This window comes from Pestalotiopsis fici (assembly GCF_000516985.1).
Source record: "Pestalotiopsis fici W106-1 unplaced genomic scaffold PFICI_Scf_4, whole genome shotgun sequence".
NCBI lineage: Eukaryota > Fungi > Ascomycota > Sordariomycetes > Amphisphaeriales > Sporocadaceae > Pestalotiopsis > Pestalotiopsis fici.
In genome coordinates, this window is record NW_006917094.1 from 2544485 (window position 1) to 2565436 (window position 20952).

At 51.0% G+C, this 20952-nt stretch overlaps 8 protein-coding genes across 8 annotated transcripts; 4 read left to right on the plus strand and 4 right to left on the minus strand.

Moving 5' to 3' along the window:
* Positions 1-1118: 1118 nt before the first annotated feature.
* PFICI_06788 (uncharacterized protein) lies at positions 1119-1976 on the plus strand (the record flags this gene model as incomplete). Its single annotated transcript, XM_007835369.1, has 1 exon — positions 1119-1976. The coding sequence occupies one exon, from the start codon at positions 1119-1121 to the stop codon at positions 1974-1976; it is 858 nt and encodes a 285-aa protein (XP_007833560.1).
* Positions 1977-2114: 138 nt separating this feature from the next.
* PFICI_06789 (endopolygalacturonase D) lies at positions 2115-3666 on the minus strand (the record flags this gene model as incomplete). The annotated part of the gene is made up of 2 exons (XM_007835370.1): positions 2115-2780; positions 2854-3666. 2 exons carry the CDS (start codon positions 3664-3666, stop codon positions 2115-2117), a joined length of 1479 nt encoding a protein of 492 aa, XP_007833561.1.
* A 5043-nt stretch (positions 3667-8709) lies between these two features.
* PFICI_06790 (uncharacterized protein) lies at positions 8710-10130 on the plus strand (the record flags this gene model as incomplete). The annotated part of the gene is made up of 4 exons (XM_007835371.1): positions 8710-8723; positions 8806-8900; positions 8966-9739; positions 9796-10130. 4 exons carry the CDS (start codon positions 8710-8712, stop codon positions 10128-10130), a joined length of 1218 nt encoding a protein of 405 aa, XP_007833562.1.
* Positions 10131-11632: 1502 nt separating this feature from the next.
* PFICI_06791 (uncharacterized protein) lies at positions 11633-12364 on the plus strand (the record flags this gene model as incomplete). The annotated part of the gene is made up of 3 exons (XM_007835372.1): positions 11633-11728; positions 11807-11935; positions 12041-12364. 3 exons carry the CDS (start codon positions 11633-11635, stop codon positions 12362-12364), a joined length of 549 nt encoding a protein of 182 aa, XP_007833563.1.
* A 463-nt stretch (positions 12365-12827) lies between these two features.
* Positions 12828-13876, minus strand: PFICI_06792 (uncharacterized protein; the record flags this gene model as incomplete). The annotated part of the gene is made up of 2 exons (XM_007835373.1): positions 12828-13468; positions 13540-13876. 2 exons carry the CDS (start codon positions 13874-13876, stop codon positions 12828-12830), a joined length of 978 nt encoding a protein of 325 aa, XP_007833564.1.
* Positions 13877-14666: 790 nt separating this feature from the next.
* PFICI_06793 (Alanine--tRNA ligase) lies at positions 14667-17934 on the plus strand (the record flags this gene model as incomplete). The annotated part of the gene is made up of 6 exons (XM_007835374.1): positions 14667-14748; positions 14899-15044; positions 15108-15134; positions 15198-15233; positions 15297-17705; positions 17761-17934. 6 exons carry the CDS (start codon positions 14667-14669, stop codon positions 17932-17934), a joined length of 2874 nt encoding a protein of 957 aa, XP_007833565.1.
* A 239-nt stretch (positions 17935-18173) lies between these two features.
* Positions 18174-19001, minus strand: PFICI_06794 (uncharacterized protein; the record flags this gene model as incomplete). Its single annotated transcript, XM_007835375.1, has 1 exon — positions 18174-19001. The coding sequence occupies one exon, from the start codon at positions 18999-19001 to the stop codon at positions 18174-18176; it is 828 nt and encodes a 275-aa protein (XP_007833566.1).
* Positions 19002-19748: 747 nt separating this feature from the next.
* Positions 19749-20542, minus strand: PFICI_06795 (uncharacterized protein; the record flags this gene model as incomplete). Its single annotated transcript, XM_007835376.1, has 2 exons — positions 19749-20242; positions 20323-20542. 2 exons carry the CDS (start codon positions 20540-20542, stop codon positions 19749-19751), a joined length of 714 nt encoding a protein of 237 aa, XP_007833567.1.
* Between the last annotated feature and the right edge of the window lie 410 nt (positions 20543-20952).

The following is a 20952-nucleotide window of genomic DNA, read 5'->3' on the forward strand; positions in this document are numbered from 1 at the left end:
CCCCGCCACAGCCCGTGTCCGTTACTTTATACAAGATGCCTTGATACGTCGACTGACTGCCAACACTGTAGGCCTGGATAAATTTTAGTGATGAAGCCGCAGGTTGAGAAGATATGGAGGCATATTCCATTTTGTATACTTAAAATCGACACTCGATTTTTTTTTTTCCTTTTTGGTAAGCAATCCTATGACCACTTATACTAACCTGACTGACCTTGGTTGCTCTTTTACATTCTATTCTAGAATTTCTTTACAGCTAAACTGTTCGGATACATAATACAGTACCGCAATTCTCAACCCTTGAAAATGTATACAACTTATGATATATCCCGTAGTCGAGAGGTACAGGCAAACCTCCACCCGAGAAGCGGATAGCGTCGGCGTTTGTTGTATGACTCAAGTCAGACCTGTGTCAAGTCTATATCTCGAGTAGAGCGAGCCATTTGCACACGATAATCCCCTGTTTTCAATCAGAAGCCATCTACGTGCGGTCTGTTGCGGATGTGGTGACTCCATTGTCTTCTTTAAGTGGCATCGTAAACTGAGCATATGGTAGACCTGAGGTGATGAAGAGTTGACAATTCTAATATTATTACCGCTATTATTCCTGCGAAACCGAACATTGGGCGTTAATACATTTGGAGTAGGTGAGCAAAGTAACATGTCTAATGAACACACCCTGCTTACTTGGGTGTAAGGCATTAAGAATCTGCCATCTCGAATTATCATCTACATATTTAAATCCGTCAAAGATTATAATACAATATACCACAGGTTTGTCAGGAATGGCTTATTCCATATCCATGTGACAATATATTTACCTCAGTCAATTTATTGTAACTTTGCACGCCATTTGAGAACAAATAATTATGCAAACTTATTATGCAGTAATCTACAATTCAAATCTTGTAAATTATCATTTCTGGTAAAAACGCAAAAATTTCCATAACTAGTCCCTTGTTGGCCCATATGACCGCTTGCGTCAGTTCGTCATGCTTCCTGCCTTTCTTTGTTTCGCTAAGCAGCAACAAAAATGCATACATCTCGCGTGGCAGAGCTTCTCTAGAGTCGATGCTAAGGGCTTGTTCCCCTGAGACACGCCATGTACGGTGTCAAATATGGCTCCTCTGGGGTTCTGTAAGACGACTGACAACGAGCATTGGGAAAGACTCGAGGTCCTGCAAAATGCTCTGAGCAGAAGCATTGCATTGCACGGTAATGGCCAAACACCTGTCACAATGACAGAGCAATCTCTGTACAGCTTACTCACCGCGGGACAAGACGACTTTTTGGAAATCACCGTCTGCAAGGTTACACCAACATTTCCAATAGCTGCACAGATCCCAACGTCACCTCATGTCCCGCACATGTCGCCTTCGCGGCCCAACAGCATGTTCATGGGATCCATGGCACCAGAAATGTCAGGCATACGCGGAGATAAAGGATCTATGGCAAGATTCAGTCTTTCGGACATGCACGAGAACAAAAGCCAGGGTGAAAGGCCGAGGTCACGGATCACCTTGGACACTAGAATCTTTCTCCCCGTGCCAGACACCGTCTGCGGAAATTGTCAGCGCCCGGGGCACACCGTCCGCGACTGCGTCGGCCCCGTCGACGAGCGAGGCGAGATCGATGGATGTCCCAAGTGCAACACGGCACGTGCCCACATGTACGACGACTGCCCGGCCCGCGATACCAGCGAGGACTTTGACTTGATTTACCGCTACCGCCAGAGGAAGCCGCCCATGAAAAGCTTTCTGGTCTGGCAGAGCTTCCTGTCGGAACAGTATCAGCCAGCCACCTGGCCCAGCTTCATCCCCTGGTCTGCCCGGTTCGCTCTCGAGCAGCAGGACCAGGCTTTCCGCGCACACCGCAAGCCCGAGTGGGTGTACTATGACTATGATCGCATTGGATGGCCCGACGCCGAGGCCCATTACCGCGAGATCGACCCGGACTCGGAGTTTATGGTACTTTAAGCGCCCTTCTCAGAACCATGTTGAAGATATATAAGCATGACGGGGCATTGAGGAACATCTGCGAGATTTGACGATTTAATAATATATACACAAGAATATCTAAGACTAATTATGCTGTATCATATGTTGACCACATAACTATGGGCATCCGCTATCAGGATAGTTGCAAGACTCGGAGCCACCAGTAATGCTGACGCCAGAAAAGCTAAAGTCGCTGCACGATCCATCACCGCAGAGAATGTAATAATCATAAGCATCATCTCCCGTCGTAGTTCCGGTGACGTCAATGAATGAAATACCGGAGATGGTGACGCCGTTGGTGGGCTCACCAGTCGGGCCGCCGTTGAGGTAGTCCTGCTGCACGTCGATGCCGTAGTCGGTGATGCCGCTCATGGTAATGTTCTGGTAGACGACGTTGGCAACGGTGCCCGTCTCGCCCGAGTTGCTCTTGATGCGGCAGCCGTTGGACGAGTTGACGAGCGTCGAGTCGGAAAAGGTGACGCCGTCGACCGTGTTGTTGCTCTTGCCGCCAATGGAGCCAATGGACAGACCGTGGCCGCCCGAGCAGTACATGTTGCTGACGATGATGTTGGATCCCGACGTCACGGCGACGCAGTCGTCTTGGTTGTACACCTTGATGTTGTCGAGAGTGACCGTGTCCGAGCTCGAAATGTCGAAACCGTCAGAGTTGTGAGCGGCTGGGTCGTCGCCGCTGGCGTCGTTGGGCTCATCACCGGCAGAGTTGTCAAGGGTGAGACCCGTCACCTCGAGTCCCTGGACACCGTTGATGTAGAAGCAGTGAGTCTAAAAGCCAGAGCGTGTTAGTGGGTACTGAAAGCGAAGATATTAATCCTATTTCTCTGATTTGGGTACTTACAGGCCAGTTCTGAATGTTCAGATTGGTAATCTTTCCATTGTAAACCTTCTTGACCACGAAAAAGTGGTCAGGCTTGTCACTTCCACCGTTGGAACCCTCGCCATCCCAGTAGGCCTGGCCGTTGCCATCAATGACGTGGCCATCGGCACCGGTAATTGTAATGTCATGGCCAGAAACAACAATTGGGTCAAAGTCGGAGTCCGCGGTGGTGCCAAAGGAGGTGGTGCCAGCAAAGGTGACGGTGGCGCCAGTCTGCAGAGACTGAAGGTCAATGGTGCTGGAGGCAGGGGCCGAGATGCCTGACAAGATGATGTTGGTGCATGAAGCAACAGCTGACGAAATATCAGCGTAGGCGGTAACCGTGCAGGCGTTTGCGTTATCCACGGCGGCGGCGGCCGAGCTGGTAGCAGCAGCAGCGGCAGTGGTGGTGGCAGCAGCCTTGGTTGAGGTAGCCAAGGTCGAGGCAGCCTGAGTGGTGGTGGTGGCAACAGATGCTGCCGAAGTCTTGACGACAGAGGCGACACTTGTGGTCTCGACGGCAGCAGCAGACGAAGTCGAGGTTGCGACAGCTGCTCCTCCCGTCACGTAGCAAGAACAAGCCGTAGACAGCTTCTTGGTCTTGTAGGCACATGCAGAGCCAAAGGCATCAGGGACCGCCGTGGTCTCGGTAATGGCGGCCGTGGTCCATGTTGCGCAAAAGCTGGCGGCAGCAGCACTCGAGCTGACAAAGGCGCCAGCACATGAGTCGGTGTCAGGGTTGGAGCAAGCGAGAACAACCGGCAGCGCTGCTGCGGTCAAAAGAAAGGAACGCATGGTAAAGACTGAAATGTAAAGAAAGGCTGAAGTCTACGGCTTCTGAGTATGAGCACTTGGCAGTGACGTTCCTAGAGATCGACATGCCAGCCAAGACGGCCAAGACGGGTGTTTATATTGTATAGAAGCTTGTCATACATTTCCCAACTTGGCAATAATCTGGACCCAACCCTGTGGGTGTCATCAGACGAAAGGAGCATCGCATATCATGGGTCCTGGTCAGGAATCCATGATTTTGATGGACTTTACTCTAACTCAGACGCGCCGTCTCAGAGGGAATTTCGGTAGCCAGTCCGATCTACGGAATTTCTCGACCCCATGTTCTAGTTCGTGACATTCTCTTCGGCTCGGTCTCCGGAGTGGAGTTTTTCGCTATAGTATCTGCTCCACTGTTCTGAGTTGGCTTGGGACCGTTATTGCGGAATGCAACGGCAGCCGCAGACTACACAGCAGGTATAGAAGTGAAGTTCATCGTCCATCTCTATGCTGGCTCCTGGTACGTCGTCTGAATCGCGGCAACATGTAGAAGTGGCAAGTGGCTGAGATACAATGGCTATCCTGCGCCTCAAAGTCATTGAATCCCAAAACCAAACAAACAAACAAGACAAAAGAATGTTGGAGTATGGTGAAGATGGGATGAAGGATTCGTACATGGGGATGCGGCTGAACGGTGAGAATACTGGGATATTGTGGAGCCAGTGGTCCTGGAGTCTTTTTGTTTGAAACGATCTGAACCCACTATAATCTTAAAGGATTCGTGGACATGATTACATAAGAGAACACCACAAACCCCTGTGAGATGCTCACGTACGCCAGCTTGTTTGAAGGATCTTCGGAAATAAAGTATGGCGGCTATCGGAGGTCTCGGGGGGTTGTGTTGTTCTTGTTCCCATTATGAAAATGCACTATTGAGTGTCGAGTGGAACTTGCTTACGTGACTGACAGCTGTCTTTGCAAACAACTAGACGTTTATATCTGATGTGTTTATCCCTCAATTCATGATCTACGGCGCTATTGATTCCCCAGTTGATGATAAAGACACCTGCTGCTGAGAATATCGGCCGGGCAGGAGGCGATCTATTACCTCAAAGGGCCACGGACGGGGAACAATTGGGTCTCAAGCTCTCGACTCACTTGACATTTCTAACTCGAAGAACTTTTATGCTTGAGGGGAGGAAACAATCGACACTGAGTTTGGAGGCTTTTTGTCACTTCCATGTTGAATTGAGTCACAACTTGAGGATTATCCACCAGAAAAGGCTTTGCTCGTCGACCGGACCTTTCCTCGCTGCTGGCCGTGAAATTTTCCACAAGATAACCCCCAGACAAAATATTTAGCAATGAAATCAGGAACTGGGCAGAACAAAGTTTGGTAACAGAAGTTTATAATCATGATACTTGACTACATACCCATGGGCAGCGCGCATTCCTGGCCTGCAATAGCTCACCATTGTCGTGGCTCATTATCGGACGAGTGTCTCAGTGCGCGTATTCGCTCTCCTGGGAGTTGAACATCATCCTGGGGTAGTTATACCAGGATAGCGATGATGTGGCCAGCAAAAATGAATTCCAATGCTGCTTCCAAGCTCCCTGGGCTTTGACAGGATGGTGTCGTTTGAATTTAATTATAATTCATTTGCCGTACATAATCTTCTCACTTCCCAAGCGAGCCAAGCACTAACTACTCTTCAGCGCCTGTAGGAACATGATTATCAAGTCGCGGTAAAATCAATGAACAAGAGGGGCAAGGCCTTGAGAGATTCGATTGGTTATAGTGAGTTTATGCCTCATATATATATATATATATCTGCGAATCTATGGCTGATTATGAGACTGAGATGCCATTAAGCTAGTTAACGCTGGCTCAATTCCTCCATATACCATTATTTCACCGCTTGTTTCGGTAGATATGACATTATTAAGTGGTTTGCATTTTGCGGCACAGTTGGGCAAGACTTGATAAGACCACCATAAATGTTATTTTCAATTTCTTCTCGAAAAAGAGATTTTACTTCGCAATTTTCAAATGAAAATCTAGCATATTTTCTTGAGGTCCGTGTCAAGAACGCCGTCAATGAAGTTTCCAGTTATGTCTCAAAGTGTCGGAATTTATTTGGGTATGAAGAACAACGCGCTCTCAAGTCAAAAAGCAAAACTCGCCGAGCAGTTATGATGAGACACATTATCATTCAGACTGCATGATTTCTCGAGCTGTGCGTCCTGGAAGCATTGTTTACACATTATACCTGGCTCAGAGATAATGGCCACCCGACATGGTCGATCCAATCATTCATGAAACCCGATGGCGTATTCTATTCCTTCCATACTAGCCAATTTGTTAGTGATTGATGGTATGATACTGGCTTCATCACACCGATCACAAGTCAATCAACGTGGTATTGATCCTCATTAATCTATAGGAGATATATTTTGCCGCCAATATGCGGAAGAGAGGGGAAGTGGACGAGAAAGGAAATGAAGACGAAGAGAGTGGCAGCTTTGATGACTTCAATACGACCAAATCCTCAAAGCTAATATGATGCCAACCAAGGTCGGTATTATTCATCATTATTTAAGTAGAGTCGTCTTCATTAATTACTAGTACCGTTACATTGCTCATGCTCGACTGCCTAGATAGCCAGCAGTCCTCTTCTAATCTGCTCCATAACAATCAGGACACCAGGACTTTGTGAGGAGGACGGAACGACGAAGGATTTTGGATTGGTTGAAACCAAGTGTTCACGCATATAGACAACGAATTCTATTGCAAGCAATTAGAAAGTGTGAGGTCGGATCTCTAACATATGAAAATGACTCTGCATGCTAATTAGAGCCGCCGTCATTGATTGAAGGTTGCTTAGCTTTAGGTCGTGAAAGTCAATGGAGATCATGTTGAACGCTAGCGGTTGCTTTGAGTGATTCGTCTTGGCAATGTATTAAGTGGCGGACTTGGTCAAGACACATGCTTTCATCTTGACTTTTGCTACTGGCCAAGTACTTAAAGGCTGTCTGCTTTGTCTGGGCAGAGTTTATCTGGAAAGTGTTACGAGTAACCTGTCAAATTGAAGACCGTTCCCGTTTGCTTCGCTGGGCAAAGTTTGTTTGAAGCACGTTGTATGTTACCTGTCAGAAGTTGAAGACGGCTCGTGACAAGACGCAGTCTTGTTAACTCTAAGTTATACTCCTAACATTTGATCATGTAGGGTCATTATTAAGATCCCTTCGATTGGACTTGGATATAGTGATTTGATGCGTCTCCTCGCCACCTACTAGGTACGCATCGATCATCCGACGCCAATGTCATGGCGGGCAAGCCCCGCCTCTAACAGTGGCAGTTCTAGTCATTTTGGTTGAATACCAAGATCTCGATCATATCACCTCTTGGATAGCGGTAAGTATGATCCTCACAAAAGACAAGTTTGGCAAATGACATAGGACAAAGCCCGTTAAGACGCCTCGCAGAGAGAGGGGCTTTGGAATAAGTTAGTAGCGGGGAAGAAGCTTTGGGAGCGTCCAAGGTTCTGGGGCTAATCGAGAAGTGCTGATTTTAGTTTCTGTGAGCTGAGCCAGAAATAGCTCTATTATGGAACGCCATCTGCACACTGCATCTGCTAATATGGCTTTGGGCACGGCGCAGCCCAGCGCCAGCCTCTGCCTCTCAGCTGACACACGCCGCCGACAAACAATCAATTCCCTTTGGTTCATTCCATCATGTAGTATGTCTGGACTGTTTGCTCTGAGGAAAATCTTTCTAGCCACATACAATCTTTGGCTTCTATTCTAGAAACCACCTGGAAGAAAGACACTGTCCAAACGAGTCAGGAACAGGCTTGACAGGATACGAGAGTTTCTGGATAACCTTTGCGAGAAACCCCACAGTATCTCAACCATAATGCATGTTGGAGAGATTTGAAATGGGTGCTTCTTTGTTGCCTCGATGTCGATCGTACACTCCAACGGGCGACCCGCCAGCTGGGACACGAGCAGTAGTGGATGGGCTTGGGATGGGCGGTGGGCAGACGCTGGGCCTAACGACAGGACAGCGTCCCTGCATAAGCTCAGTACCCAAAATGGGTTTCGCGGCATGCAACAGGATCGACCATGGCCAATACACTGGCAGTTACCAGGGGCAAGGTGAAAAAAAGGCCGAGCCTCCTGTTCTCGACTGACAATGAAGAGGTGAAACTCGGGAGCAAGATCAGGCCAAACAATGCTGCACATCTTGTGGCTCGCAACAATTCAGAATAGTATTTCTTTATGCATGGTCTCGTCATTGTCGTGCCCAGAGATGAATTCGGGTCCATCGTCCGCCTGTGAATTTCTCATCACGTCCAAGAGACGATCTGCTGCTCTGCCGATTATTGGCCCATCATAGCTCGTACTAGCTCGTACTAAAACTTTTGCCCAGGGGTCTTTTTGGGTAGGGAGGTTCCTTCGCTCGGTGGCGCTAGGGGCATTGCTCTCGTTGGTGCAGCCCCCCTAACTGCTACACTACCAGTACAAGGTACGGAGCCACAAATTCCAGATCAGAGCGGGCCTAAACTCATTGAAACAGTCTTGAGATATCCGAGCCATTCCCTTTCACTTCCATCCCTTTTAGTGGGCGGGCTTGGAACCAAACTCGATAACCTTTCTTGCCGTCCTGTACATCTTCTTTCTTGTTGCTCTCCTCTTGTATTTGTCTGCATTTGCTTTTGCTTGACACTACTTGACGCAACGACAACCACTATTCAAAATATTGGAGACTGAGTTGGGATAAAACCAGGCTCCCCTGATCTCAGACATCGTCGACAGACAGCAGTGCGTTTGGACAAGGAATCGCCTGCGCGCGTAGTCGCTTCGAAGGAAAGATGAGCGTGAGTGTTTCACCCCTTCCTTGACGGTTTCAACAAAGCACCCTGCGACCAGACCTGAGCTTCACCTCAAGTTCGACATCTTTTGACATGATCTTGCTTCCTTTTCTGTCCCTTTTATGACTTGCCGAACCTTAAACTCTTTTTTCTCTTTCCTCACATCAGCCTCTAGCACACTCAACTGACAAACATGGCACAGTACGGGTAATCCTTACTCCTATACACGCGGCACGCATGCTGCCGCGGGTGCGACATCGGGTCTAGACTAACACGCGTGTGTGTATAGATACGGCAGGCAGCAGAACCCCTTCGACCAGCGTAACGAGGGCGGTTACGGTGGAGGAAACAATTACGGCGGATACAACGACGACAGCTATGGATGTGCGTAGACGCCTTGCATGCACTTCTACAATCCTCGTAGCAGACGAGCTAATATGCAACTCCAGCAAACAATGTCGAGATGGCCCCTCTGGCCCAGGGCGGATCTACGTTCGGCCTGTCAAACCCCAACGCTCTCCTGAACGAGTGCGCAGATATTGGCCGTGGAATCGACACAATCGACCAGAATCTCAATCAGATGAGAATGCTACAGGACCGGTCCCTGAACGAAGCAGATAGCTCCGCCTCGGGCACAACCCGGCAGCTCGACAGCCTCAGCAGCGAGACCATGTCCCATTACCGAACTTTGGTTGAACGAGTGCGCCAGCTGAAGAGCAACCCCGAGAGCAAGACGCCAAAGAACGCACCACAAGTGCAGCGCATCGATCGCCGCCTCAAGGAAGCCATCAATGCCTACCAGCAAGTTGAGTCGCAGTTCCGCAAGAAGAACCAGGACCAAATGGCCCGACAATATCGAATTGTTCGACCTGATGCCGACGAGAGCGAAGTACGAGCAGCTGTCGAGGACCCAACGGGTGGTCAGGTTTTCCAGCAAGCTCTCATGCAAAGCAACAGACGTGGTCAGGCTCAATCAGTTCTCAGCGCCGTGCAAGATCGCCACGCTCAGCTACAGAAGATCGAACAGCAACTCATCGAGCTCGCGCAACTATTCCAGGACATGGACACCCTTGTGGTTCAGCAAGAAGAATACGTCCAGCAGATTGAGCAAAAGGCCGAGGAGACAGTTGAACACTTTGACAAAGGCAACCAAGAGATCGGAACCGCCATCACCACGGCGAGAGCCACCCGAAAGAAGAAGTGGATCTGTCTCGCTATTGTTGGTAAGTGCAGTATCCTCCATAATACATATCTAGTCGAGACTAACATAACGTTCCAGTTGCCATCATCTTGATTATTGTTATTGTGGTGGTCGCCTATATCTTCATCAACAAGAAGTCTACCTCCACCACCACCACCAAGCGAGATATCAAGGCCACTTTGCACCGGGGATCTCTGGCCAACCGACACAACTCTGTGCCTGCAGTGCTTACCAAGAAGGACGACGGAGAAGACCTGGTCATGCGCTTCATCGAGGACGCCGTCAACAGCCCCGAAAAGCGCAATATCAAGTTGTTCCGCGGAGAGACTGCTCGATCCCATGCCCGGTCCTGGCAAGATGCACGAATGGTCGACACAACTGGCAAGGTTGAGCTCGGTGATATGATCTCTTAAGCTTGGCAAATCGACATATATTCCCATTAACGGGAATACGCACCCACCCACCCATACATAACATATTACTACTTTTGGATATCGGAGCCCTCTCGAACATGTCATTGCAAAGACATGTGCTTTTCTTTGGGAGGCGTTTGGCGTTTGTGGCTGCTTATAGGATACTGCCTACGGCTTGACGCCCGGCTCGAAGTCAGGAGAGCCAGCAGAGCAGATTCACCAGCCAAAAACAAACCGGAACCTGGAGGGACTTGTATTTTTTGACTATTTGGCCTAGAGCGCTATTTTGTATCGTTTTGCTGTCAGACAACCCCAGTACACGGTTCAAATTGCATTTTCCCGGAGTTTTTGGATGAAGCAGATACTCTTTTGATCTTCTAGCGCTGTCCAATATGAAATATATCTATTTACCATCTTACGCCTTGATTCCTAGTTCACACGGTCCTCATATACAATCTGGTGATATGCAAACGCTTGTAAACCTCATCTTGCATGACCCAAGTGGTCCCAGGTATTGTATCAATGGAGCCCAGCTGTATAGAGAGTAATATACGGTCGATGAGTATCCAAAAAAGAAACATGAGTCTCGGCCAAACACGACCACCCGCCAACAAACCCCGCAAACATTGCACACAAGTCAATCAATGGAATCTCACGTGGCCAGGCACTCAAGGCAAGGGCATACTCTTATCTCAAAGCAGATCCTCGGTAGGTACATAGACAGCGGGGAATCCCTGGGCTAGAAATATAATATGTATGGTATGTCTAAGAAATATCAAGCACTACCAAACGTTATTCGCCCTTTCAAATGAGCATCACGAGTTAATTAGATGACTGTAGTTATCCCACAGGGAGTTATGATATAGCAGTTTCTAACGAAGAATATCTTAGCACCAATGTAATCTAAGCCCCGTGCCCACTTCGGTCCAGAGTTGCCGCTTCTTCTTCTCCTCTGCTGTGCCTGGCGACTCCTCGCAGGGACAACCCACACAACCAAGGCCAGCCCGTAGATCCGAGCATCTTGAAACACCACCCGCCAACCTTTGTAACACATCTGCCGCACATTCAACCTCACGACTTGACTGCAACGCCACACTGCCCAAGTACTTGGTGTATTGTATGTTTTTGTACGTCCTGCCGTCCGCCGAGTTGGAGACCTCCAAGGCAAAATATCTCCGGTTTAAAGAAAAACCATTCGTACTTATCTGCTCACTACAACTTTCTTGGCATTCACCTTGCTTGCCTCCATTTCCCCATTTCTCCCCCCAAATTCTCGCCTTTCTTTACTGTGCACACGTACCACCACCTCCTCCACCACCCTTAATCTCGGCCAAATGAGCATTGGAGTCGACAACTGGTGACGACAGCACATCCAGCACCGCCTCAACTTGAGTATCCTTCTCGTCGAAGGACCGACAAATAATTGCTGCATTTGCGCAATTTGAACAAAAGTGACAAAATTTTGGACCGGAGAGCGCCACAACAACAAACATTCATCAATCATGTCTTCAACATTTCTCGCCACGCGACAAAACGATGGGAGCGTCACAACCACTCTCGACGACGACAGAGACGACGTCCCCTTCTGGTGGACTAGGGTATGATATCCCGCTGGGCATGGAGCTCATCAAAGTACCACTATCCTTCTTATCAAGTAATTCTGACGATTGTGATAGACGGGTATTATTGTAAAGTGGTCCATCTTCCTCGCCATCGTCGTCGTCTTTATGCTGTGGCTCGTCCTAGGTTACATGCATGCGAAGCGCCGGATGAGGAAGGGTTTGAAGCCGCTGGGCTACCACAGGGTAAGCGCATTTCCGCATCAAGGCGCCCAAGACATGTTGTCTCGTCTTTGTATTATCTTGCCATTCAAACCTTGCGAATATGAACTAACATGCGCCGTCAAAAAGTGTCTGGTCTCCCGCGCCGAGTTGGCCCGCGTGGATCCGGCTTATGCATATCCACAAGCTGTCTATACAAACTACGCTCAGCCTCCGCCTGGCGCCGGGTATTATGGCATGCAGCCGATGCCTCCGCCCGTCTACGATCCTAACCGGCCTCCTCAGTACCCCGGTGGACCTGCGCCGCCGCCACCCCAGGGCGGCAGCAAGATCGACCCCGAGCAAGCTGGAGGCGACTTTGCACCTCCGCCAGGCCCGCCGCCTCCGGCCACCCAGCAGCCTCAAAGGACCGGTGGAAGCAACAACCCCTTTGCAGACCCGCCGCGGCTGTGAATTCTTTAACTGAGATGCGCGGGACCAAAGCCGGGGGCGGAGTTGTCATTTGATGGATCGGATGCTTTAACGACTATTCTGTCGAAACGACGGAATGTACAACATAAATTTGATGAACCAAGGGCCTCGTATAGACTTTGTAGGGACAAGAGCGAGGCAGTCTTGGAAGGACATGCTAGATCATGTATCATCTTTGCGCGCATATAATGTGCCCGGGAACTTTTGAGTGAGCTATCAGGAATAGACGACCCGTTAATAATAAGAAAACTGTATAAGCTAAAAACAAAACGTGGTAAACGCCTCTGGGTGTGAATTCCCACATATCGCCATAACTCCTTCGCTTGAATATATGCTGCCCAGCATGTGAATGGCTAATAGTACAACAGACTTCACTTGTATACACTGTGGGAAGCTTGCATACTGCTCAAAACCTCTATCCACTCCTGCTAACATCGTTTCACCATCAATCAATGTCCATATCCATGGCGTCCGGGTCGTAGCTAGATGAATATATGGAATAGTTGTTCGGGCCCGTCATACCATTGGTCGTCTCAGTAGCATCGTTGGCAAGGTTGTTCAGCCCGTTAGGAATCCTGCGCTCCTGTGCAGGGGAAGATATCTCGATATCCATGCTTGGAGCTGCCGTGACCATGTCGTTGTCGACGACACCGTTGTTGCTTCCGGTCCCTGCTCCCGTGTGCGGTTGTTGGTGTTTACTGCGCAGCCGCGCGCGAGCGTCGGCGATCGCCTTTCTGACGCTGTCCTGGCTCTCGGGGACGGTCAGCGACTTGGGCTCGCTGTACAGAACCAGTTGCATGCCGGCGAGCTCGCCGTCGGGGTTGGCGAGCACGCGCGGTGGAATCCGGCTCTGCTGGCGCAGGTGCTTTGCAATGTCGGGCAGGAAGACCAGCTTGGCCTCGTCGGACGAGGACTCGCTCCCTTCGTCTGCGAGCTCTGCGTCTAGGTCGTATATGTATACCTTGTGCTTGGACTCGTCCAATTGCATCTGGTCGCCTTCCAAGGCCGCAGAAGAGGAAGAGCCGCCCGCCGTGGGCCGTAGCTGGGGGCTCTCGACGGGAACGTAGAGTTTCTGGCCATCTTTTTCTGTTTCAGGGTTGCGGTCCAGGTCAGTCAGGGATCCTTTTGACTTTGTCGCACTATAATGATATACTTACCCAGATTTAAGAGACTCAAACGTTTTGACAGCCTTTCATTGTCCTGCGTTTCGGCTTTTCGCTTGCGCATCTTGCGCGTGCTCGTGGTATGTTCATCGTCGACGGTAATGGACGTTGCTGGTGCCGTCTGCGCTGGCGCCCATGAATAGTGAACCGGCGGCTGGTCATTGGCCGCTGGGGCTTGTTCTGTTGGAATGGAATTGGCTTGGAAGCTCCCCAAAGCGGCACCGTTAGCAGCACCCGCTCCAGCGTGATAAGCGCTGGGGCCCTGGTCAAAGTCCCGGCCGTGGTAAAATCCCGGTTGGCTCTGGGAGCTCGGTCCAAGTTCAACGTCCATTTGGTGGAAAGCTGGGTTAGATCAGCCTGTCCCTAGGTAACGTACCAAACCTACGCAATAGGTAAAATCCAATTTCGGGACTCGAGGTCAGATCAGTCAGACTTGGCCGCTCAATCAAGCCGACCGACTCTTTCCTATCAGCCTCGTCGTCGCCGTCGTTTGAGCAAGAGCAAGGGCTGGTGCGAACACGGAGGTTCGAGTCATCAATCGATCAGTCAATCAATCCGACCAGCCAATTGCTGTTCCTGGGGTTGCGCCTTGTGCGATTACTTGTATTCGTCGTTTTTGACTCAGTGTTGTTGCATCCAAAAGCATCTAATTTGGGACGAATGAAGATTCGATGCAGCGAGGGCGGGCGTCGTCGGCTTATAGGGGCCTGACTCACTCTTGTAGAAGTTTCTATCAGCGCGGGTCAGTTGGCAGCTTAGCAGCAGTCACAGCCGCAGAACCACCACCACCACCACCATTGTGGCTCCAGCTCCAGGAAGCCCCATCAGCGGCAACGTCCAGATTCCCCCCAGCACCAGTCCCAGCACAGACGGCCCCGACCGCGACCCTGACTGCAGACGCCGCCCCCAATCCCAAGCTACTGCCATTACCCCTCCATGCTTTTACGTCGACAGACATATACTCCCCCACCGCTGCCAGAAATTATTCTTCGAACTTGTTGATTACTTCTGCTGCGATAAGACAACGAAAGACTGCGACTCTTCGAGCAACCCGCAAGTACTTTGCCTCGAGGCCGTTTTCTACAACAAGAACAACTACTACAACCGCCGCCGCCGCCACAATGTCGTCGCAAGGCGAGTGGACGGGTCTGAAGGTTCGCCAGACCTTCTTCGATTTCTTCGCCGAGCGCGGCCACACGATCGGTAAATATGCACCATCACCACCGCCAACCAATTGACCGCCCAGACAATACTCGAAGACAAGCTCTGAGTTGGCGATGAAGCTGCCACACAGACGCACTCTCTCGTCTTCTTTTCGACGTCTTGACTGATTATCTGTTTTCCTCTCTGCAGTCCCGTCTGGCTCCGTCGTTCCGCACAATGACCCCACCCTCCTCTTCACCAATGCTGGCATGAACCAGTTCAAGCCCATCTTCCTCGGAACTGTTGCCAGCACCGACGACCTCTCCAAGCTGAAGCGAGCCGTGGATACGCAGAAGGTATGTGATCCATTTTCAAGAAGAAGCCGCCAAGGAAAGTCATCCACTAACTATTCGCAAAAGTGTATTCGCGCTGGTGGCAAGCACAACGTATGCGCCCTTCGAACACGACCCGAAATCTCGCCCTCCTATAGCTAACAAAATGACGGATAGGATCTTGACGATGTCGGCAAAGATAGTTATCACCACGTATGTTGATCCATGGCCGCTCTCGGCACCTTCGTCCAATCAGCAGATCTGACTCGCATATAGACATTCTTTGAGATGTTGGGCAACTGGTCGTTTGGAGACTACTTCAAGAAGGAGGCTATTACCTGGTCGTGGGAACTCCTGACAAAGGTCTATGGTCTGGACCCCTCCAGGCTATACGTCACGTACTTTGAAGGAAACCCGGCCATGAATCTCGACCCCGACCTGGAGGCCAAGGAACTGTGGAAGTCGGTAGGTGTACCTGACGACCATATCCTCCCTGGTAACATGAAGGACAACTTCTGGGAGATGGGTGACCAAGGCCCTTGCGGACCTTGCAGTGAAATCCACTACGACAAGGTTGGAGGCCGTAATGCTGCCCATCTGGTCAACCAGGATGACCCATTGGTTGTTGAGGTCTGGAACAACGTCTTCATGCAATTCGACAGACAAAAAGACAAGTCTCTGAAGCCTCTTCCTGCCAAGCACATTGACACAGGTATGGGTTTCGAGCGATTGGTCTCTGCGCTGCAGGACAAGAAGTCCAACTACGCCACCGACATCTTCACCCCACTCTTTGCCCAGATTCAGAAGGTTACTGGCGCCAGGGAATACACCGACAAGTATGAAAAGGACGATGCCGATGGTGTTGACACCGCCTACCGTGTCGTTGCCGACCACATCAGACTGCTCACCTTTGCGATCTCGGATGGCGCCGTGCCAAACAATGACGGCAGAGGCTACGTTGTGCGAAGAGTTCTCCGTAGAGGTGTGCGTTACGCCCGCAAGTACTTTGGTGCCGAGATTGGTTCCTTCTTCTCCAAGATCCTGCCTGCTCTTGTAGAGCAGATGGGTGAGCAGTTCCCGGAGATTGTCAAGAAGCAGCATGACATCAAGGAGATCCTGGATGAAGAGGAGGAGGCTTTTGCCCGCACATTGGACCGTGGTGAGAAGCAATTCGAGAAATACGCTGCCGTGGCCGCCAACAGCGAAAAGAAGAAGCTCTCCGGCGCCGACGTGTGGAGGCTATATGATACCTTTGGTTTCCCCGAGGACTTGACAAAGTTGATGGCCCAGGAAAGAGGTCTGGACATTGATGAAGAGGAGGTTGCTGTTGCCAAGGAGAAGGCCCGCGAAGCTAGCAAGGCCGTCAAGGATGCCGTGCAGACTTTTGCCAAACTCAATGTTCACCAGATCGCCGAGCTGAAGGACAAGCTACACGTTCCCACCCCCAACGACGATGCCAAGTTTCAAAAGGGCGACATCAAGGCCAAGGTACAGATGATCTTCACCGGCAGCGAATTCGTCAAGTCGACCAAGGACCTTGCGCCAAACACACCACTAGGCATTCTCCTGGACAAGACCAACTTCTACGCTGAGCAAGGTGGTCAGGTCGCTGACACTGGTCGCATTGTCGTTGACGGTGCTGCCGAATTCAAGGTGCTGGACGTCCAGCAAATGGGTGGCTACGTGGTTCACAACGGTTACTTGGAGTACGGACAGCTTCAGGCTGGCGATGAAGTTATCTCCGAGTACGATGAATTGCGCAGACAGCCCATCCGTAACAACCACACTGGTACACACATCCTCAACCACTCCCTCAGGGAAGTTCTAGGTGATGATGTTCACCAAAAGAGTTCAATGGTCGACCAGGACAAGCTGCGCTTCGATTTCTCCCACAAGACCCAGGTTACAGTTCCTGAGCTCAAGAAGATTGAAGACATGTCGAATGCTTATATTAGACAAAACTGCAAGATCTACTCCAAGGAGGTTGATCTCGACACTGCCCGACAGATCAATGGTGTGCGTGCCGTGTTTGGAGAGGGGTACCCCAATCCAGTTCGTGTCGTTTCGATAGGTATTGACGTCGACATGCTCCTCGAGACCCCCGAGAACCCCGAATGGCGCAAGGTCAGTGTGGAGTTCTGTGGCGGTACGCATGTGGACCAGACTGGTATCATCAAGGACATGGTCATTGTTGAGGAGAGTGGTATCGCCAAGGGTATCCGTCGTGTTGTTGCCTACACTGGAGATGCTGCCCATGCCGTGCAACGTGAGGCTGCCGAGTTCTCGAAGCGCATTGATGAGATTGACGCGCTCCCCTTTGGCCCCGAGAAGGAGGACAAGGTCAAGTCTACCCAGTTTGAGCTGAACGGACTCGTTATCTCTGCGGTTACCAAGGACGAGCTGAGAACCAAGTTCGCTAAGATCATCAAGAGCGTTACCGACGAGCAGAAGAAGCGCCAGAAGGCCGAGAGCAAGACTGCTCTCGACACAGTGGCGGCTCACTTCGCCAAGGACGAGAACAAGGACGCTAAGTACTTTATTGGTCATTTGCCAATTTCTGCCAACTCCAAGGCCATGTCGGATGTCCTCAAGCACTACCAGACCAAGGATAAGACCAAGTCTGTCTACCTTCTTGGTGGCAGTCCCAGAGAAGGTGCCGTTGCTCACGCCGTTTATGTCGGCACAGTAAGTCGATAAAACCATGATGAATCTTATGAGTTAAATACTAATGATGGATTAGGACCTCGCTTCCCAGGGCGTAACTGCTGAGGCTTGGTCGACTGCTGTCGCTCAGGTTGTCGGTGGACAGGCTGGTGGCAAGGAGCCCGTCCGACAGGGCCGTGGCACAAACGCGGATAAGATTGACGATGGTGTGGAGGCTGCCCGGAAGTACCTCGAGAGCCTAAAGATTTAAGTGCATTGAAGCAGAGGGCGGGAGTGACAGCAATCAAGAGTGAACATAGCCGCAAATAGGAGTTGACTGGCAGACCTGGACGGTCAGGATGTACATGTATAGGCTTGAAACGGGAATCAAGTGGGTATCCTTATAGAAAGGGGCAGAGGTATCTGAGTAACTGGAGGGAAAATATGAGACACCCATATTTCGCTTTGGTTGCTACCTGAGGTTTACTTTTGCGTACATCTCCTTGGATTCTACTTTTGCATCTTTTTTTGGAGAATCTCCTTGAGCTCAGCCAATGGCGGTATATCTTCCAGCATTCCAGGTTGTAGCCTGTCGTACAAAATTCCACATGTGGGCTTCTGAGCTCCGCGAACCTCGACAACCCTGGTGGGAGTAATTACGTAGTCGCAGACGGTGTCAAAAACATCTGGCATAAGATCCTCCAACAACAACTGGCAGTCATGCACGACACTGATAGCCACCGTCTTAGTTGTAATGGCGCCAATGGAAAAGAGCATCCCCCACTCTAGATCAAAGAAGCCATGACCCTTGCCGAATCGAATACCGCGCGTATTGATGGCGCCGGTACCCGTAACCATGATGGGAACCTTGATCCCCTCGGCCACCAAGTCTGCCAGCGAGACGGCCCGCCCGACACGTTCCATGCCGTCCAGCGTCGCGGCGTACCACGCCCAGCCGTCGCCGCCCCCGAGCTTCTCGCGCCAGCCCGCAGCCAATATGGCGGCCGGGTCGAGAAGCCAGAAGCCGCGGCGAATGCCGTATGTGGTCACGAGGATGGGGCGGCCGGCCAGCAGGGCGTGGCGGCGGAGGTCCTCGAGGCAGTTGTCGGGCGTGATGAAGATGGTACTACTGCCACCACTGGTAGCCGCCCCTGCCTCCGTGTTGTAGCAAGGCAGGGCCTCGAGCCGGGCCGTGGCCGCGGCCGAGCCGGAAAAGTCGGTTATGTACTCGCCAAAGTCGTAGTGGAAGCGCGAGTCCGGAACGGCGACTTGGCGTAAATCGGTCCAAATCCGGGCCCGGACATCGGACTTGTGTTGGGCGATGGGGTCTGTTGCCATTTTTCTATCCCTCCCGCCTTTCTCGGTTCCAACGTTATTTCAACAGCGAGATTGAAAGAAATGAACTTGTCAAGGCCTTGCGCTGCTCTAATTCTTTATCCCATGTGGGTGAACTCCAAGATACTTTTCCGAGGCGTTTTTCAGTCAAGGTTTGCCAACGGTCCGCGAGCGGAGCGGTCTCGAATAAAAACTTCTTTATCACGGAGACCACCGGCAGGCTAATGAGGTGTTGCGGAGCCTTGATTTCGCGCCGGCCCTTCGCCCCGAAGGTTGAGGGAGCAGCGCCGGGAGCGACCGAAGGCAATGAACAGTCTTCCGGGCACGGATCCGAAATCAGGTTTCAAGGTTCATGAGCAGACGAATCAAGTCAAGCCACAAAGAGTCGTCGATCTTGAGATGAAAGGTTGACTATTATGCTAAAGACTAGCAGAAACTCTCGGAACATGACAACCATTGGGTGCTGTTTTCACTTCAACACGTTGTAGGAATCAATACATCTGTAGCATCATGTCTATTCCATGCAAATCTGCTTTGTATATCATGTAAATGCCGAACCAAGCCAAACCGTTTCAAAACCTTGCCAACGCCCTGTAAACGCCGTCGCCATCGCTTATTCTAACAAGAATAAATGAGATAGCATGCACCAGCCATATGAGACCTGGTTTCAGATCTCAGCTTTGCGCCTTTCCTTGAATGCTCATGTCATTATAGTCCAGTGTCCTGCCCCATCGGAAGAGCAGCCTCATTCTAACATATCCCAAAGCTGCTCGCGTTTCCTGGAAGATTCCATCCCAGACCCCCAGCCCAACCTTTCCTCGCACCACTACTGCCTGTGTCGGCGCAGCCAAGACACCGCCTCCGCTCCCCCATGTTGGTGATGGAGCAATGCGAGCAGACGTGCTTTCCGCACCCGGCACAGCTGGCCGCTTCGAGCCCGCCGCTGGCCTCCATGTCCACGTCCATCATGGCGTCGTCGCCGTCATCTTCACTGCAGAGTCCTCGCCCGCAATCCTCGCAGTCCGCTGGCGCGTACATGGAAGTATCCACTGGCGGCGACGCCATGGCCGCCGACGCGGCCGCCGACAAGCTCTGAGGGGGGAGTTTCCAGAAATTATGCAAAGAGGCCTGGTGAGCGGCGGGAGCGTGTTGCTGGTGGTGGTGTGGTAACGATGCGGCGTTGGTTTGATGTGGCTGGGTTTCCGATCTCTGCGCGGCCGAGAAGAGCATGCTGAGTGTCCGTTCTGTTCATTGAGGGTGTTCAAGTCAGCATCCTAGTTCTATTCCTGATGCAAGCAACCACAGGCTCATGCTGGCCACTTACGGTGAACCTCGTCCTGGGATGGACGGTTGTCGCGGAACCGCTTCATCGTACGGCTGTGCAGATGCGAAGGAGTAGCCATGGAGCGATGCCGTGGCGATGCGAGTTCGCTATCCGAATGGACCAGAGCGGCTCCGGTACGTGTCGGAGAGTTGAAGGCGCTGCCTGTACTGCAAGACGAGAACGAGAGCTCCGACTCTGATCGCTTGCGTTTCAGAAACATCATGACTGTCTGGCCCTAGGCAGGTAAATGTATGTGGTTTCCCGATAGTTGTACAAGGGATGCCGATGTATCATGGAGGATAAATATTTCAGTCTCTACGAAATAGTCCAAGAAGGTGTGTATAGCTGAGGAAGAGGGCTGAGTTGTTTGGAGACTTGGACCATGGGCGGAATGATGTGAAGTAAGTAGTAATAATACGGAGAGAACCACCTCCAGGTAGCCAGGATGGTGAGAGTGACCCGCGTAAATGGGCCGCAGAAAAACGCGGGCGCGAAACGTCAGTGCTTTTATGTCTGTTTGAGTGGTCAATTCACAGGCAGGTCGGGCCACTGGGACGCGCTGTTTAAGTCCCCATACTGCCTATTTGGGAGAAAGAAAAACCCCACTACTGGGTAACACTACATGGGAAA